Genomic DNA, 20,684 nt, shown 5'->3' with positions numbered 1-20,684 from the left:
ATAAGCATTTTCTCAGCTAAAAGTTGCTCTTCTATCCATCACAAGGAAAATAGTTTGCTAAATCACAGAAAAGGATAAATCATATGAAAAACATATTGTATGTTTGTTTTTATTGCCCCAGACTAGCAATTATTTTTGCATGAAGACAGCACCTTGGGATAAAATTTTCAGTGAAGTGATGAGGAATCAGGCTGCGCAATTCCCATTAACGTTAATGGTAGTTGTGTGATTAAATCCCCGTGCACAACACGGAAAGTTTGCCCTTAAGGGGAGAATTCTCATCTTGTGCTTGAGAATTCCCTGCCCATTGACAATGGTCCCTCATGTACACTAATGCATGCTCACAATGATTGGCCATAAAAGCAATTTATGTAAGAGAATAAGGGCTGGACTCTGATTTTGATTCTCTGGAGCAACTCTGGTAACCTTAGTGGAGTTACTTCAGACTTGAACCAATGTAACTGAGATTTGAGAGTCTGAACCAAAGTGTTTAAAAAAAGTTCCTCAGCCTGCAGGGTGTTGTGTTTTTGTTTTTTGGTATTTCTTTAAATACTCTAGATCTGTGTTCAAGCTGTCATTCAGGAATTTATAATTACGATGCTGCTTTCTTTCTTCTTCAGTCCTTTAATCTGTGTAATTACTTTAGTGTTTCATTGAAACAGCTGTGATTAAGTTGTGTATGATTTTGCAACTTTAGTGCTGGATGCCTTGTAAAATAATAGAACAGATATTGAGAGAGGCTGTTGGAAACCAGGGGATAATGAAACCCTGAGCAATAAGCAGGGTGGGTTCCCTTCTCATTTTTGGAACTATATCCATAATGGAGTAAAGGCACTAGGGACACAGCCTAGAGGCATTCTATAGCCTGAAAGTGCTGAAGCAGATACGATGCCTTTTCGGGGGTCAGTGACAGATTGTGTTCTTCCTGAGTGCACCTACATTTCTTTGGAGGCTCATCATATGCTTACCTGAAGGACAACTCATGTCAAAGAGCCCTCTGAGTCCACTATTTTACCCTCTTTACCTGTGTCCTCCAAGAATATTCTCCCTTGCTGGCTGTGTCTGGTAGGGCTGATATCCTGTCCTGAGCTTGGAGTGGTTATTGTTTCACCCTGACCCCTGTGGGACAACAAACCCATAATGAGGCTTTCTGAAGTCTCTGCTTCATCCTCACCTGTCATGGGCCTCTCCGATGTCTTTTACTTCCTTCTTGACTCTTATGTGCCATTGCACTGCTTAGCAGTAATTGGCCTCTGTGTGGTTGCTGCTTCACTCTCTTATCTTATATAACTCCTCACTTGCCATAAGACTCTGAGGACGCTGCTTCACCCTTATTGCCTGTGACCGTTAGGGCCTGTGAAAGGCCTTTGTGAGGTCATTGCATCCCCTTCACTGTCCATATATTGGAGAAAGGGTCCCTGGGCATTTTCTCTTCCCCCCTGCCCCCATATTTGCATTGCATTTCTGTCATGAGTTTCTGAGGTACATGCTTTACAGTCACCCCTATATCTGGCAAGTCTGTACCAGTCATGGGTCCTCATGAGGTCGCTGATTCACGCTCATCCCTTACACCCAAACCATTGTTCTTCTTTCACAGATCTCTGCATGGTCACTGCTTCACCCCCATTTCCATTCTTTTGTAGGATTGCTTGCGGATCTCTGGCCTCTGTGAGCAGATAGCTTCACTAGCATCTCTACATCCTGTAGGGATGCCTAAGTTCTTTGTACGGTCAATGCTTTGACCTTACTCCTCATGTCCTCTAGTACTGATATCTGTGAAAAGGCTCTGTGCCATTTACTGCTTCAGTCTCATTCTACCATGTCTCCCAGTGCTGCTAACCCACTATTGGTCTCACAGCTGCCAGTGTTTCATTCTTACCTCATTCTGAATGCAGTACCTCAATCCCATTGTCCACTGACTGCTCACCAATCAAGGGCCTCTCGGAGATCATTGCTTCTCCCGCTCACTCTAAATCCAGTAGCTTTGCCCATCTGTAACGTCTTAAGCCTCAACTCCATACAAGTCAGGTCAGGACCTCTGTGAGATCACTGTCTCCTCTTCACCATGTTTGTACTGCAGGACTAGTCCCTTGCTATGGGCCACATGAGAGATCAGTGCTACACCTTCATGCCTGTCTCCTGTAGGACCACTGAACTGCCTTGGCCTATTTGAGTAATTTTCTTTCCCTAAATCCTTACTGATCACCCTTCACTGTTCGTCCTCACAAAGAACTGGTTGAGATTTTTTGGGACAATATTTTTTCCTAGAAAAATGCCAATTAAAATAAACAGGTACTGTTTGTGAAACTGATGACTCTCTCAACTTGAAAAAATGCAGAGAAAAAATATCTGAAATTGTTTAAACGTTTTGTTTTGGCATTTTTAAATTAAAAAAGGTTAATTTTATGATTGAAAAAAACCTTTTTGTTTAGAAATTTAAGCTAATTAGACTAAAAAAAGATTAAAAAAGTAAAAGGTCAAAATTGAATAGTTTTGATTGCCCTGAACCAATATATATTTAGTTTTTTTGTGACTTTAAGATTTCAATTTTTGTACCAGTTCAAAACAGGAAAACATTTTGAATTCTTGTAAATATTTGAGGGATAGGAAAACCATTTCCTGCCCAGCTCTACCCTCATGCCCTATGTCTACTAAGATTCTTGATGTGTCAGAGGCCCCTGACAGATCAGTGTTTCAACCTCACCCTGTCTGTATCCTGTAGGACTATTTATGCCATTGGTCTCTGTGAGGTCACTGCTTCATCCTCTGATAATCATGTATAGGTCTATGTGGAATCATAATGTATTATAGGCCTACTCCAGTTGTGGTCTCTGTGCAAGCACCTTGCTCTCCCTCACCTTTTCATGGCCTGAAGAAATGTTCTGTTGTCATGGTTAACCTTAAAAAAGAAAAGGAGTACTTGTGGCACCTTAGAGACTAACAAATTTATTTGAGCATAAGCTTTCTGTTCACCCTTGGGCCAATGTTTGTACATATCTATTTGAACCAAATAGGAAAGGTTACCTCTTATCAGTGGAATACTAATCAAAAGTGGTATTTTTTTTATTTTTTTTAAATTGAGCTGTTGCACAACACATGGGCTTGTCTTCACTACCGGGGTAAGTCGACTTAAGTTATGCTACTCCAGCTACGTGACTATCATAACTGGAGTCCACATAGCTTAGGTCAACTTACTCTGGTGTCTTCACTGTGCTGCGTCAAAGGGAGATGCTCTTCAGTTGACTTCCCTTAGTCTTCTCGGAGAGGCGGAGTACCGGGGTTGACCAGAGTGTTCTGCCATCGATTTAGCGGGTCTTCACTAGGTCTGCTAGATCGACACCATTCTCCCTGTAGTGAAGTCCATCCCACATGGAATGGTGTCTGTGCTAGTAATGATATTTATAGTCCTATTATAATCAGCTATTGTCCTCTGTGCATGGGTTTCTTATAAACATTTAATTGGGGTAGAAATTTCTCATTAGTTTTCACAGTTGGTTGAAAAATGTGAAAGAATTTATCAAACATGTTGTGGGTTTTCTTTTGTCAGATTAACATTTCAGTGATTTCTTTCTTTCTTTCTTTTTCTTTTTCTTTTTCTTTTTCTTTCTTTTTGTTGAAATTTAAAAAAATCGACCAACTATATAATTGGTTGAAAAACATATTTTGCAAAAATATAGTAAAAAAATTGTTTTGGTGAAATAACATTGTTTTTTGGGTCTAAAATCCAATTTCAGAAAATTTTAACCAGTTTTAGTTGTTTTATCTCAGAGGTGATTGTGTGTGTGTGTGTTTGAGGAAATTTAAGGAAAATTTGTTCTTCAATCTTTTATTATAGGATTGGATTTATAAGTAAATATTTTTTGCAAAAATTCTTATTGCAATATATATAAATAGTTAAATATTAAAAAGTGAGTGTGTGTGTGTGTGTGTGTTGTTTTTAATATTTAACTTTTTAAAAGAACCTTTTGTTTCTTTAAATTTTAAATGCACAGAAATTACATGGCCAGATCTGGGTCACATGTAAAGCTGTAGTAATCCCACTGAAGTCAGTGGAGATCCTGTAGTTTTACAGTGTTGTGAATGAGATCATAATCTGGCCAAAGAATTTCTTAGCTGAAGCTGTGATAGTAAATTTAACTGACCTTTGCATTACAAATTTGATTGTAATTATATGACCATAATAAACTAGGTCATATGACATACTAATCGACAATTTATATATAATTATGTAAAGGAAAGGCGTGTTTTTTGGTATTGTTCCTCTAGTAAAACTAAATATGCTGGCTAATGTATTCTGTGTGTTTAAGGTATGGCTCTACTCTGAAATGTGACTGTGTAAAAATAGTGTTGGGGGATCCACGTTGTATCATCTGCCAATAACTTCCCTGTCAAATCTGCTAAACAGAGAAACAAAAAGATGATCTTTTTTAACTGACGGATCTGCAAATTTACCCTGAGATCTGAGAATTAAGCTGGGTTCTTTTCCAGTTCAAGCCTCAACAATAAAAATCTTACTTTCTAGAGTTAATTAACAACTTTGTTGATGCTGCCTGAGTTAGAATGGAATCCAGCTCCCTTACCCAAAGTTTTATTGGCTGTACAATACCATGAGGAATAAAAAGTCATAATAAGAAATAACCACTCTTATACAGTCATTTTTCAGAGTAGAGCCACACTGTTTTATAAGCTTAGATTTACATATATACTGTAGCAGTTTCTATTACAGAATAGATGGTGGTCACTATTCAAATATCAGCATTTGTCAACTCTAACCATACAGTGATAGCTGAGAGACTGCAACAATTTCCCCTTGCTTAGGAGACCAGATCCTGAGATTATTCAGTTATTTCTCATGCAAGCTCCTGTTACAGTCAGTGGGAGTCAGAGTAAGGAACTCAAGCTTCAGCCCAGGAGAAGTTTGCGTGAGGAAGGACTTAGTAAAGCCTTGTTGACTTTAATGAGCTTTGGATCAGGTCCTAATGGGTAATCTCATTGACTTCAGTAGGAATACATATGTGAGTGAATGCTACGCAACTTGACTAAGGGTTACAGAATCTGACCCTGAGTAAGGAGGGACTTCAGGATTTGAGTCAACAGTTCACCACCTCTGAGCAGGAGCCAGCTGTAACAAAAATTTTTCTGCTATTAGTTTTTTTGCTACAGAGGCCTGGTCTGCTAATGAGCCACTATGTGCTTTGTGGTGTGGCTTAGATAGTTCTGGGCAATAAAGTCTCTTTCGTGAACTTTTAAAGTGCACCAGGAAACAAAACTGAATTATTCAATGAGATATTTTGGAAATAATGCACAGTATTTCCCCCCCTGCTCTTGTGTGACAGAAATATGGGAGGAAGAAGACCAAAAAGAATATTGAATGTTGTGTAATTGTACAAAAATATTAACAGATTCAAAGGCTGTCTAGAGCGAGTTACCAAACCAATGTTTTTGTTGAGTGAACTAGTGAAAACAAGCGATGAAATTTATGAAAATAGCAAAATTAGTAGTGTTTTTCTAATGAGGTATTAAATGGATTTTAAGATCTGAACAAACATACTGTGTACTATCAATGCACAGTGCCATATTTATTATAAAATCTGGTTCTTATTTCCTGTAAATTTCCAATTATGTGATAACATCAGGGTTGGAAAGAAGAGTCTTGCATTTTTGCTTTGCTATTTCATTTCCCTTAAGGCATAGAATACTGTGTCATTGTATCAGATTCCTATTCATATTATACATAGTATGTGCTAAAAATCTTTTTGGACAGTTGAAAGTCTGTCAATGACTGGTCCACCTGATCATGTTCTATATAGAAACGATTAGTTCATCTTTTCATATAAATCTTCATGGTTCAATGGCAACCTAAAAGAGAGACTTTATTAAAATATGATTTTGTTGAATGCTGTTGTGATATTTATTGGAAAAATCTAAAACTTTCCAATGTGTCAGGCTCTACCAATGAATTATTTTAGTAATAACATTTGCTGACAATTTTTTTTGAGAACACAGTTATAGAAATTGAAACTCACTATATCCCATCATTTGAGTTATAGTTGTTTAGCATCTGACATATTCTTTATCTCACAGATTGCTAACTTTGGGGCAAAGCCAGCAACATGCATGCTGATCAATAATCCTTTCTGAGCCTCTGTAATTGTTATAGAGCAAATTAGTGGCTGTTATAGAGCCAAAGTGGCTGCAATGACTTTAATGGAATTACTCCAGCTTTACACCAATGGAACTGAGATCAAAATCTGGCCCTTGGTGATTAAAGAATGTGTGAAGTAAATATTGCTAGTTTGGTAAGTGCGGACATTATTATGCAACATTTCCATTGTGGCCTATTGTGCTAGGTGCTGTACAGACATAATAAATGACAGCCCCTACCCCATTAAGCTTGCGGTCTAAAAGACAAAATGGAGTAGACAAACAAACGTGTTGTAGTGGAATGGTAGCCTGAGTTTCAAAGTGTTAATTTCCCAGCAGGTTCTACTGAAGACATTGGGAGTTCAGCACATTTGGAAGTCTGGCAGGTGCCTAAAAATGTTTGCTCTCCCCCTGCATTGACTAGTTGCAGTAGCAATCTTTATGCTCTCCTTCAGGCAGGGATTGCTTTCAACAGGTGTCCCTTGGTGACCAAGCTGTACCGAAAGGAATAGGGAGACTACTAGTGTCACGGACTAAAAAATGATGCAGCAGGTTCATTCTCTGTATGCAATGGGGAGCTCTAGGAAACACTGTGACTTGAGCTGCCCCTAGGGTAATGTGGCTCTGCTCCGCTCCACCCCAACTCATAGCACTACTTTTATAGCGCAGTCTGGTCCTAGGCATTTAGTTTCTCAATCCAAAATACATATGCGAAGATTCAGGACAGAAGCAAGATGCATTTTCCTCAATATAGTTACCTGCTTCAAAACTGTGCTAAATGACTGAAAACAAAACTTAAGTAAAGGGAAAAAAGGTCAATCAAAATTAAACATTCTGAAATGATTGAAACTAAGTGTTCTGAGTGACTTAAATGAAAAAAATAGATTTTTGGTGTTTGTGAATATTTTTGAGGTTTTGGATTTTTGTCTCAGTTGGAGATGGCAAAAAATGTGGAACTCTTGAAAATATTTGCAGGATGGGAAAACAGTTTCCCACCCAGCTCATAGACTCTAAGGTCAGAAGGGGCTATCTTGATCAGCTAGTCCGATCTTCACATTGCAGGCCACAGAACCTCACCCATCCACTCCTGTAATAGCCCCCTAACCTCTGGCTGAGTTACTGACGTCCTCAACTCATGTTTTAAAGACTTCAAGTTACAGAGAATCCATCTTTACACTAGTTTAGTTTAAACCTGCAGGTGACCCATGCTGCAGACGAAAACAGAAAACCAACAGGGTCTCTGTTAATCTGATCTGGGGAAAATTCCTTCCCAACATCATTAGCTCCCCTCCAACTCCTGACTTTGATCACTAGCTCAGCCTTCTCTACTCCCATTAGCTGTCAGGCAGAGCAGTTCAGGAGAGAGTAACTTTTATGGTACCACACAAGGGGAAAAGTGATTTCTTGTGGAACCAGGGTGGAAAACATTTAGGCATCAGTCAAGAACAACATCTTAAGGTTTACCTTTATTGTTATGTGTTTGGTCAAGTCCAGACTATTTCACCGGCTATTAAACCTCAAAAATAGAAAACTTTTCTTGATGTCCAGCGTAAATCAGAGTCTTTTTTTGTAAGTCATTCCCTGCAGATTCTTAGTTAATTTTGTTGTCTTTCTCTTGCCAATGTTCCTGCTGGGATCATCATACACAGAACTGAACTCAGTAGTCTAGACATCTGATTTACAGCAGCAGATAATTTTGTCCATAGTCTCTCCAGAACCATGTACATAGGACATTAATTTCACTGCTCCCTGATGTCTCTAAAGACGGTCCCAGACTATTTGAACTGCCATAATGTAAGACTGCAACTAATGTCCAGTTTGGAGTCCTAGGTCTGAGTAGACTTTACTGCTTTGGGTACAGTTCTATAAAATGCCGGTGTCTCAGGGTATGTTGGGGTTACCTGTGATGGTACTTAGTTCCTAACTCCCACCCCTTGCCTTGGGGTGGAGATCCTACCGACCACCTTTGGGGAGGCAGGAATTCACTTCAACCCCAATCAATCAGCAAACAATCAATCAGCAAATAAATAGTCCCAGTGCCTCCTCCCCACCAGCTTTAGCCCCTCAGGGACCAATCAGGGGCCTCCTTCCCTTTGGGCTCCGGCTCAGTTGTGTGTGGTGCAGGCTCACAATGGCCACACAGACAGGTGGCTCCCTGGGCCTGTCCCTCAGCTCAGATTCTTAGCCTGGTGTGCTCCAGGGGTAAGTTGTAGCCAACTAGGCTGTGGAGAGTCAGGCCTAGTAGTTGAAATGAGAGTTCAGCCTAGTGGTTAGAGCTGGGTCCATGGTGGGCAGAGTCCAGGGCCGAGCCCAGGGCCGAATCCAGAGTCAGTACCACAGGGACAGAAGCCAAATGCCAGAGCTGGAGGGTCAACCAGAGCTGTAAGCCAGAGGCGGAGCTGGGGAGCACGGGCTGGAGTAGGATTGCCACCTGTCTGGTTCTCCCCAGAAAGTCCGGGTTTCGGCTTGTGTGTCCGGGTGCCATTTAACAAGTGCTGATGTCCAGTTTTTTGATCTGTGGAAAAGGGAGCAACTCTGAGCAGAAGGAAAGAGGCAGTGCAGCAGCAATAGCTGCCACTGCCTCCAGGGCTAGGATGCTCGTGCTGCATGTAGCAGCACATGGCCCTGCACAGCTCGCAGGTGGTGGGCAAGGAGGCCTGGGCCGTGCTGGTGAAGCCTCTGCAAGCGATGGTGGTGGGGCCTTAGAGGGAGAGACATAGGAGGATGGGGGCAGGGTCAGGGTCTTGGGGGAAGAGGCAGGGCTGGGGCAAGGCCTCAGGGGTCCAGTTACCAGCCATTAGAAAAAAGGCAACCCTCGGCTGGAGCAGGGACAGGAAACAGGAACTGGAACTAGGGCAAGCAGAGCTGCGGGCATGGTACAAATTGAGCAGCTATTGATCAACTGTGGGGGCCAGACCTGTATACAAGGTTGCTAAACCAGTAGCCGGTCAGGGACTGTGGCTCCTCCATCTGTTCCAAGGCAGTACAGCTGGGCTCATTGGTTGCCAGTAGCAAATCTAGTCAGGGAGCAGGCCAGCAGCTGGCCCTAGCTGGTCTGGCCCCTGATACAAGTCCAGCCTTCCCAGCGCTACTGATGATCTCTTGAATGAGAGTTCCACTAAAGTATCACCCGATCTTTGGTTTCACAGCGTGTAGTATCTGACAAGAAGGGAAACCTTGGATCTTACCAAAATACCTATGTACAATGATTGTCATTCATGTTTTTGATCTGAGAATGCATTAATTATGGTTAAAATAATTATTTCATCATGAAATTGAATGCTAAGATTTTGTTGTTAATATCCCAGACACAGTTTTGGATGATAAAAGTATGCTATTTTAAATGGGCCATTTCACTGATTTACAGTTTGATTTGTTAACCACTGTTTTCATTTTTTTTAAATTTTTCCATCTTATACTCCTGTATGGTGAGTCTACTGGGATGATGGCTCAGTCATTATTTCATTAATCCACCTCCTGGTAACATACCTGTTATCTGGTCTAAAAATTGACTTCCGTGCTATTGCTGCTTCATCTGGAAAATTGTTTTGGATAGTAAATCTCTCTGAAAATTAGCATGCTTCGTTCCCTCAAGAAAAATTACATGTTGCCCTTTTTAATGTCAACTGTTTGGCCCCGAGAACTTTGTTGATTTTATTACTGATAATCAAGTTTGATATGATGTGTTTTACAGAAACTTGGCTTGCACTGCTAGCTAATTTGGCACTAAGTGCAGCCAGACCAACTGATTACATGTTTTTCCATCGACCCTGCCAAAATACAAGGTGGCAGGGTAGATACACTAACTACACTCCCTTCCTTTGCTGGGAAGTCTGATTTGGGTTGGCTTTTTTCTTCTTTTCAGTTCTTATGATGCTTTTTATTATTGAGCATCTTTTTATGTCTATGTTTCTGAACATGTGTTGGTTGTGAGAAATTTTAATCTTAGTGTGACACAGGCAAAGGCTACATCTGAGCAATTGATTCTAAATGAGAATTTAGGTGCCTATATTTAGACACATATTTTTGAAAATCTTATGTTCTTGGCCCTGCTTTGTTAAATAAGCAGCATTTTGAAATTGCAGTGATTTAATAGCCATCGATAAGCACCCACAAAAAAAAAATCAAGAAGAAATATTATTTTGGCTCAATATTTAAGTTCTGGACAACAGTGGACTGCAAGTTTGAAGGAAGATTCAACTGAAATAATGAAAGTAAATAGCCCATATCAGTACTTTAGTAGTATAAGGTTATACTCACTATTATACAACACCTTTTCCATCTGGTGTTTTCACTAAAAGTAGGATTATCAGCGGGGGTAAATTGACTTCAGTGGAACTATGCTGATTTGCATTAGCTGCGGACCTTTGTCTTGCAAGATTGTTATATTGCTAAATTGTCATTGCTGTATCTTTTTTGTGGGGGATTTAGGGTAGAAATCCAGAATAAACATTCAGCTCTGATTAGGTGGTCTTCTGTGAAAGAATCAGGAATCTATTTCCTCAGAAAATTTAATCAGGTCTAATCTAATTCATCTATGTATAGGTACTTCAATAAATATTCTAGAAATACTGAATCCTGTCCCTTTTCTAAGGATGGTAGACTCAGTAGTCCAATATTCAGCATTTGTACTTGGGTTTGCTACAGCTCATTTTAATTCTGAAGCTCACCATTCATTATATTTTATCGTCTTGTTTTGTGAAGGATACCAGCTATTTAGATTTCCTATATCATCTTCCTTGCACAATCATTTTGTGTTCAACACTGCATTCTCAGTGTAACCTCTTCTCCCACATTTACTTTGTAGGTGTATTGGATGAATTCAGCAGGAATGGTAGCTATGCCATGGAGGAGCACTTGAAAGGGGTGTGTAGAGTTAGCTGTTTCATTCGATAGTGACATAATTCTTGGCTGAAACTTTCATTCCAGGTTTTTTTGTTCCTTGTTTACATATGCCATTTTTTAACTGGTGATGATGGGACTTGGAGAATAAAATAAACAGGGCATCAAGACTGTCATGGTGGGCAGTACAGTGGGGAATGAGAAATAGATCATCAGCTTGTGTAAATTGTTGCGCCATTGAAGTCAAGATCTGAGATGTAATCCTCGCATGTCTTTTGTGACATAATGTTAAGCAATTAAAACAAAACATAATAGTTATCTAAAATGGAGGAAGCCTAGCTCTATTGTCATTTAATGGATTTGTACTCTGCAACTATACATTAGTACTGTATAAGATGCCTTATTGGAGGACAAGACGGATTGTAGTTGACTAGGATTGAGACTATTTTTAAAGAGTTGGTGGGTACCAAATATTATTATTATTCATAATGTATTATTTGCATAACAGTAGCAGCTAGTGGTGGGGCCATTATGGTAGGTACTATACAAACACAGAACAGAGATAGTTCCCAAAGAGGTGTAAATAATATCAGTAGCCTATGGATTTTGGATATGAATTCACATATTACTAACACTATGAAAAGGAATGACAAGAAGTGGAAGCTCCTTCACTGGAGGTTTTCAAAAGGAGGCTGGATAGCTATTACTCTTAGATGGCTTAGACACAACAAATTATGCATCTTGGCAGGGGATTAGACTAGATGACCTTTGTGGTCCCTTCTAACTCTATGGTTTTATGATTCTGTGAAACTTCATGGGCAACAGGAGAGGGGTAGTGCTGGCACTATGGCGGGAAAACAGAAGAGAGCCTGATGAGCAGAAGGGAACTGCAGACAGGAGCACAGAATAACAAACATGAGTGTAGTATCTGAGCACTTCATGATCTTCAAGATATTTATCCTCACAACATTTTTGTGAGGTAGGGCAGTGCTATTATCCCCATAGTATAGATGGGAACTGAGACAAAGTAGCTTGCCCAAAGTCACACAGGAAGTCTGTGGCAGAGCAGAGAATTGGATTTGGGTGTCCTGAGTCCTGAGTTAGTGCCCTATCCACTTGGCCATCCTTCATGCCTATCATACCATCACTTTTGCTATCTAAGATTTGTGGTAAATTTTTTATATTTTTTTATAAATAGAAGGATTGTTAAAATGCTAATACTAGCTGCAGCTTCAGCTTGCCATGCCACTAATGCTCTGGGCAGCAGGGCTGCGAGCTCCTGCTGGGCAGAGCGGCTGCGAGAGCCACTGGGTATAGTGTATTAAATTGTTCCCTGTAGGAATGTGCTACTTACAGAACACCAGGACTGACAGCAGTAAGTAGTACACCATGAGTAGCACATTCCTATGGGGAGCAATGTAATACACTACACCTAGGTAGGGAAGGCTCTGCCTCCCCAAACAGCCTGGTCCCCGCTTGCTATCCACCCCCTCCCACTTCCCATCCCTGACCAATCCAACCCCCCCGCTCCTTGTCCCCTGACCGCCCCCTCAGAACCTCCGACCCATCCAACCCCCCCTGCTCCTTGTCCTCTGACTGCCCCCTCCCGGGACCTCCTGCCCCTAACCACCCCCCCTTGGCCCCGCCCCCTAGCTAAACTCCCCTGCTTCCTGTCCCCTGACTGCCCCGCCCCCTATCCACACCCCTGCCCCCTGACAGCCCCCCTCACCCCCAGGACTCCCACACCTATCCAACTGCCCCTGTTCCCCATCCCCTGACTTCCCCCCAGGACCACCTGCCCCTTATCTAACCGCCCCCTCCACACGCACACTCCCAGACCCCTTACCATGCTGCTCAAAGCACCAGGACTGGCAGCCATAAGTAGTACACCGTAAGTAGCACATTCTTACAGGGAGCAATTTAATACATTACAGCAGCCTTCCATACAGTATCAGAACCCCGTTGTGGTCCTCAGGCCAAAAAGTTCGCCACCCCTACTCTATCACATATGTCAGCTAAGACTGGCCAATCATATTGCATGAAGCCATTGCAAACTTTGATCTACTACTTACTGGGTGTCTGTTATTTACTGATATTTTTTATTTTATTATTAAATATGGTTTTCACAGAAAGACAAAATGTGTAAAGATCTGGTTGTGACACGCTTAGTCACTCAAAGTAGCCCCTTAGTTCATATCTGCAATATAATGGGCTACTCACTGTAACTTAGGCTATATTTACACTATGAGCTAGACGTGTGATTTCCTAGCTTACGTAGACACACTCATGCTAGCACTCATCAAGCTAGCATGCTATGCTAAAAATAGTAGTGGAGCTGCAGTGACATACATTGAAGTGGTGGCAGCATGGGTCTACACCTTGAGCTCAACCCCCCTGGGTATGTACTTGGGGTGGTGCCACTGCTGCTGCCTACCATGCTACTGTGGCTACACAACTGTTTTTAGCATGCCAGCTCGATGAGTGCTAGTGCCAGGATATCTATGCGATCAGGGAATCACATCCCCAGCTCAAATCTTAGACATAGCCTAAAGTTGTGAGATTCTGGTTCTAAATTTGAAAATTATATAGCTGGGCTTTGTAAGGAGGAAACACACATATGTCAGGCCTTATTCTATGTAGTGCATTTTGATGCAACAGAATAGAGTTATTCCAATGAGCACAAACAAGACTGGCATTGCCCTAAAGCTGATGGATAGTATGGGAGATAGATAGTATTTAAATAATTCCTATTCAGCTTCCTTCCCCCTCCCCAATTAAAGTTGTTTTGCTTCTAATGACATACACAGTGTGGATCTCTTTCTTTGAATGATTTTGTTAAAATACCAATGTACCTAAAGAGTTCAATTCCATTAAAAGTGGATGAGTGATTCCATGGTGATGAAATTATGCGAAGCTATGGTTACTCAAATTCTCCAGTCAGCCATGAATTCTGTGGGTGCAGAATTGCCAACAGCAACATGGTAACACTTCGACAAATGTGCTGGATAATTTTCTAAAGTAGGTAAATTAATTACTTGACACTGCTCCCTTGATTGTGACTAACAGAGGTAAAGTCCTCAAATGGATAGGATAGCATAATAATGTAATTTGAAGGGGAGTAGTATAAATAAGTGGTTGAGAAAGAAGCATCTTAGACAGTTCATACTGACTAGAGAAGTGGAGCAGTTGGTTCACTTAGTGAAGCAAAATAGGTAAGTCAATAATGACCTAACAAAATGGTGGACAACAGGCAAATCACTGAGCTAGACCAGTGATTCTTAACCTTTTCCATACCACGATTTTATAGAACAACACAAATGCTTCAGGAGCTCTCTCTCATTTAGACATAAAGAGAGAAAGCATGGTTGCAATTCCCCCTTGACATATGTGCAATCTCCCCGAAGGTCAGAGTTGAAAACACATGAGCTAGACAAACTATAATAAAGTACTATATTTGTGCAACACTGTGCTGTAAGTTCACAAATATATGCTGGTTTGTGTCTCGACAAATATAATAGCTAAAGGTGATTGGAAAATGGTTCTTCCCCTCCCCACCCCCAATGAAAAATGAAAATGTTTCTGTGGAAAATTTCAGCATTTTGTCAAAAATTAAAAAAAGCTAAACTCAAAAATCTTTTAATTTTCAGTTAAACAAACACATTTTCAAGGAAAACAGACACCTTCAATGAATTGCAGTTGAAAATAAAAAAACTGAACTTTTAAAATCAGCCTTAATAATAGCTTTGTAGTGGATTTTAAACTGGTATCTATTGTACATAATTGAAGGTTATCTTTTACTTTATTTTACAATGTAGAGGTGACAGATGGGACAAGACTCTGGAGAAATTTTAAGTATATTAAACCTGTGAAATACCATTTCATAAATTACAACCAAAGTAAATTACAGTATTCATTGCAATCCATCAAAGAGGCTGCAGAGTCCTGCTTCAAATCATCAAGAAAAGTCAATAAATTGAAAGAAACATTTGAGAAGTTTTTTTCTTAATGTGCTGGTTGAAAAGTAAAACAGAGCCTCCGGATTTTGTTCCACTTGACTTTAATGGTGACTTCTCTTAATGAAGTAGGAAGGTACAGTGCAAGTTTGCAAAATACTTTGGCACCTCACATGTTTTGCAAACCTGCGTTTGTGCCTTCCGATTTCACTAAAAGCAGACACCTTCAATGAAAATATTCCATACCACAAAATTCTTTGATAGAGTTTCAAAAGTGGAAATTTTTCAATAGGTTAGTTTTGAAACCTAATCAAAGAATTTTATGATATGGAATATACCTTTGACAAAAAAAGTTCAGCAAAGCAATAACTCTGTTTGTCATCTGCATAACAATATTTAAAGTCGTTTGAGTAATAAAATCAGACAGTGCAAGGATATAGACAGAGAAGAATGCAGTGCCAAGAACTCAAATCCCGTGGGACATCAGCTGTAAGCAAAAAGGACTGCCTAAGAACTTCTCTATTAAATAGTGTATGAATTGTCGGACAAAAATAATCCTAGCCAACACAGAGCAGAGGTGGTAAGATCCAGATAAGAGTCAAGTATTTTCAATCAACAATTATAATTGAGAGTATTAAAAGCAGAAAATACAGAGTACCTCATAGTATCAAATATAAACTTGTACTAAGAAACAAATGTACCGTGAATATCTCAGAAGATTAATCACATCATACCCTACAGTACAATGGAAGGAAGGGTTCCAATAGCCAGTTCTAAATCCACACTGGAAATTAGGAAAACACATTCTAATTTGTGATAATATCTGCAGCAGAAGAACCTGCTCAGGAATGATTCAGTTAAACCAAACTTCACCAATGTGTATCTAACTCAAAAATAATAATAGCGGCAAAAGGGCAGAGGGAAGAATGACTAAATGGAAAGACTTGAAAAATAGTGCAGATGTAAGCCTCATTGGAAGAAGATTAGCTAGGATAGCATTTTATGTTAGCAGTTCACTGGAAGGCTAGGTGATTTGTCCACTGAGAGAGTGCTCATGAGAGATCGATTTCATGGTCTACATTCCTCTTCCCTTTGTACAAGGGTACTGGTGAGAATGTACTAATTGTACATTCCGTGGGATTCCTCCTCTTAGGTGGGGGAAATGTAGGAAGATGTGGGAAACATGACAGGTTTCAGAGTATCAGCCGTGTTAGTCTGTATTCGCAAAAAGAAAAGGAGTACTTGTGGCACCTTAGAGACTAACAAATTTATTAGAGCATAAGCTTTCGTGAGCTACAGCTCACTTCATCGGATGCATTTGGTGGAAAATACAGACGGGAGATTGATATACACACACAGAGAACATGAAACAATGGGTTTATCATCCACACTGTAAGGAGAGGTTTCAGAGTAGCAGCCGTGTTAGTCTGTATTCATGCTGGCACATGATGGCATATATCACATTGGTAGATGCGCAGGTGAACGAGCCTCTGATAGTGTGACTGTTGTGATTAGGCCCTATGATGTGCCAGCAATGCCCCTCTGCCATGTACATTGGTCAAACTGGACAGTCTCTATGTAAAAGAATGAATGGACACAAATCAGACGTCAAGAATTATAACATTCAAAAACCAGTTGGAGAACACTTCAATCTCTCTGGTCACTCGATTACAGACCTAAGAGTGGCTATCCTTCAACAAAAAAGCTTCCAAAACAGACTCCAATGAGAGACTGCTGAATTGGAATTAATTTGCAAACTGGATACAATTAACTTAGGCTTGAATAGAGACTGGGAATGGATGAGTCATTACACAAAGTAAAACTATTTCCCCTTGTTATTTCTCCCCCCCACCCCACTCGCCACTGTTCCTCAGATATTCTTGTTAACTGCTGGAAATAGCCTACCTTGCTTGTCACCATGAAAGGTTTTCCTCCTTCCCCCCCCCCACCCCGGCTGCTGGTGATGGCTTATTTTAAGTGATCACTCTCCTTACAGTGTGTATGATAAACCCATTGTTTCATGTTCTCTATGTGTGTATAGCAATCTCCCCTCTGTATTTTCCACCAAATTCATCTGATGAAGTGAGCTGTAGCTCATGAAAGCTTATGCTCTAATAAATTTGTTAGTCTCTAAGGTGCCACAAGTACTCCTTTTCTTTTTGGGAAACATGATTCTTATAATCCCAGACCAAATATGCAGCACTCTTTTATGCTGTAATTTTTGTTTACCATCCCACAAGAATCACCTGTTGCTGTTTTCTCCTCTTTATTGAATTTGTATTAAGTCTTTATTAAAATGATCTCAGTTTCCTATTGTGGGGCATTTTCTATATGTTAGCTGTGATTCCTTAGCATCTGATTTCACTTCATGCAGTGTACTACTTTCCAACATATTTCTGCTCTAATACAAAAAGGTCATATCCTTCATCTGGTCTTTCCTCTTGGTCTATCTGTGACTGATTTTCTCTCCAATCTATGCAGTCATAGGAGCTTGAGTTGGAAAAGACCTATTAGATCATGTAGTTCTCCTTCTTGCCAATGCAGGATATAGTCCCCCAGATAGAGGACAGAGGAGATATTAAACTGATGCCTTGCTTTATTTTAGCCAAAAGGCTAAGAGAAGGCCTCCTGATCATTACTGATTGACATTTAAACTCTCATCTGTTGTTAATTTTTCAACAAATTATTATCCAGAACATCTGCTTATGCCCAGCAAAATTTTACTTCCTACTCTTAAAGCTGACTTCCCCTGTGGACTGGTGAGAAATGTTACTAAAACCAGGCATTCTACAATTCACTCTGGTGTTTTGGATAATTTTGTTCCATTGCAGGAGTGTAAACTGAAACCAATGTTTGGATCTTCATGGTTTTGTCTCACAGCTGAGGGCCCCGAGAGCAAGGTATTGGCATAAAGAATGAAAAGCCTTTGGGGCTTCCCTTCGTGTTTATTTGGAAATATTGTGTAATGTTCAACAGATATTTGATGTGGTCTACAAGAGCTCCTTAACATTCATACACTATACAAAAGATGGAAATACAGTTGCTCTTCAAACTTCTGAAACCAATGGGATATGATTCAACTTTATTTTAGATACTTTAATTTGTATCAGTTGTATCCTAAAGTGACTAGGCTATTAAACAGTGCAGTACTAAACAATACAGTTACCAAGTTAAAATAAGTAAATGCATCCTGGCCAGGGGGAGAGAATAATTTTAATTAAAGGCAAGTGTAAAGGTGCTCTATAAAGACTTTCAGAATGAGAAGAAATAGTTAATAAAGCTGGCCAACTTTTTTCTGCTGAAATTTTTTTCAAGGGAAAATTGAGTTTTTGACTCTGAACTTTTTTGTGAAAACTCTCTGCTTTTCACATAATTTTTTGAATTTTCATTGAAGCCCCCCCCAAAAAACTAAAAAGGATTTGGTTTTGACTGAAAACCTTTGGTTTCTCAAAAAAAAAAAGTCAAAATTTCCACACAACACCTATCAACCACACAGCTTCAAGATCTAGGGGTCCTACACATGTCTATCACTCATCCAGTGCGCTAAATGCCCCAATAATGATTATGTGGGTAAAACCAGACAATTACTACACTCTCAAATGAACTCTTACAGAAAAATGATGTAAGACAAGAAGTCTGTATCACCCATCGGCGAAAACTTTTCACAAGACAATCACTCCATATCTGACCTCTCAGTCCCTGACCTCAAAGGAAACCTGCACAACACATTCAAAAGACAAACCTGGGAGCTTAAATCTGTAACTTTGCTAGACACTAAAAATCATGATCTTAATAAAGACACTGGATTTATGGCTTATTATAACATTCTGTAACCCTCCACTCCCCTTTTGTCCTATAACTGCAGAGGTATTAAAGAAACATTTCACCTTAAATGGTCACTTAGAATATGTGTCAACTATTTATGCTAAACAATCTGTTCCACCTTATATTTAACTGTGACACTGAATATCTTTCCCGGAACTGAAGAAGAACTCTCTGTAGCTGGAACTCTGGTTTCTTTCATCAACAGACGCTGGTCCCATAAAAAATACTACCTCATCCACCTTGTCTCACAGGGAAAAAAATCTCATTTTCTGACCAGCTCTCATATTTATGTTGAACCTTCATTTTTATAAGATGTTGTTTATGAGTAGAATTGATTCAGCTTACAGTTTATCCAATAGGTGACATCTAATAGGTATGAGTTTACCCATATTTCCTCTTGCAACTGCATCATCTGTAGGAAGGAAGAGGAAGTGGGAAAAGGTTGCAACCAGGCACCTGCCGCCTGAGTGCTTATCAAATGTTAAGGATAGGATTTTCAAAATAGTTCAGCATTGGCTGATCTCTGTCCCATTGGAGGGAGTTTTATCATTGACTTAAGTGGGAGAAGAGTTCTGGTATTATTTTTAAAACTTGTGACTTTTTCTTAGGGTTCTTCCTAACATTCACTATAGCTTCATGACTACAGAGCTGTCATACAGTGGTAAATGTTAGTTGAAACATACTGTAAATACATCACTTGTATGATTAGCAATACCATAAGTTAAGAAATGGTACACTGCTGTTGTGTTAAGAAAATAAAAGGTGTTTCTGGTGGGACGATGTGTTATGCTTGCATTTACACCCCTACAGTAATGTGATAGCAGCTGTACAGTAATAGTGATTTTATATTGTAATTAGCTGCTCCTGCTTTGTGTGATGTACAAGAGGTTTTTAACACTTTGAAATCTTGCAGCTGTACTTTTCTTGCCGAAAGATATAATTTTCACTTTTTTCTGTTTCAGAATAAAAGCTATGGATTGAGCTTTGTGCGGATACACGCACCTTGGAATGTGCTTAGTCGAGAAGCAGAATTTCTTAAAATCAAAATGCCCACTAAAAAGGTAAGAATTATCCCACTTCTAGGAACTAGCTGTATTATGCAGAGAAAAACATTATGGGCTTGATTGTCCTCTTACACCAATATAAATCAGGAGTAACTTCCTGAGTAACTGAGGCCAGTGGAGTTACAAAAGTGTAAAACCAGTGTAACTAGGAGATCAGGCTTTTTAGTTCATTCTATGAATTATTTTAGTACCATATAATATTCACAATTGGACGTAATACGGGATTTTCCTTGAATTTTGATGGGAAGGGGGTAACAAATTCCCTGGGGTTCCTTTGAAAAATCCCATATATAAGTATTAAAGGCTGTATTAGGCAGGAGCCGTCTTCTTTCATTTGTGGTAAATGCTTTTATCTCTGGTCAAGCTGTTTTTTCAAGAGGCTTTGTGAGGCCCCAGAACTACTATCGTACAGTTTTATTATGAATTATTATAATTATTATTAGGAATTATTTATAGTATGTCTGTTCTAAAAAGCCTCAATAGGACCTCACCATGCTGGGTTCTGTGCAAATGCAAAAAAGAGAAAATCTCTGCATTGAAGGATTGTCAGTCAAAGACAAAAAAGGATCAGATATTCAAACTGGTATTGTAGCCATGTTGGTTCTAGGATATTAGAGAGACAAGGTGGGTGAGGTAATATCTTTTATTGGACCAACTACTGTTGCTGAGAGAGACGAGCTTTCAAGCTTACACAGAGCTCTTCTTCAGGTCTGGGAAAAGTAATCAGAGTGTCACAGCTAATGCAAGGTGGAACCGATTGGTTAGCTCTTTCATCAACAGAAGTTGGTTCAGTAAAAGATATTACCTCACCCATCTTGTCTCTCAGATTTTCAAAGGCATTTTGGTGTCTAAAGAC

The 20,684-nt window shown here is 39.8% G+C and overlaps 1 protein-coding gene across 2 annotated transcripts in view; it reads left to right on the top strand.

The window, feature by feature from the left end:
* Positions 1-20,684, top strand: part of ANO2 (anoctamin 2) — a 286,956-nt gene that overhangs the window by 39,696 nt on the left and 226,576 nt on the right. For both annotated transcript variants that reach the window (XM_038401414.2, XM_043514786.1), the window contains exon 4: positions 19,727-19,825. In XM_038401414.2, coding sequence (XP_038257342.1) covers positions 19,727-19,825 — 99 coding nt within the window. The remainder of the gene's footprint in view (positions 1-19,726; positions 19,826-20,684) is intronic.

The sequence above is a fragment of the Dermochelys coriacea genome, chromosome 1 (genome assembly GCF_009764565.3).
Source record: "Dermochelys coriacea isolate rDerCor1 chromosome 1, rDerCor1.pri.v4, whole genome shotgun sequence".
Classification (NCBI taxonomy): domain Eukaryota; kingdom Metazoa; phylum Chordata; order Testudines; family Dermochelyidae; genus Dermochelys; species Dermochelys coriacea.
The sequence above is the reverse complement of the archived record's forward strand: the minus strand, read 5'-3'. Positions and strand labels throughout refer to the sequence as shown.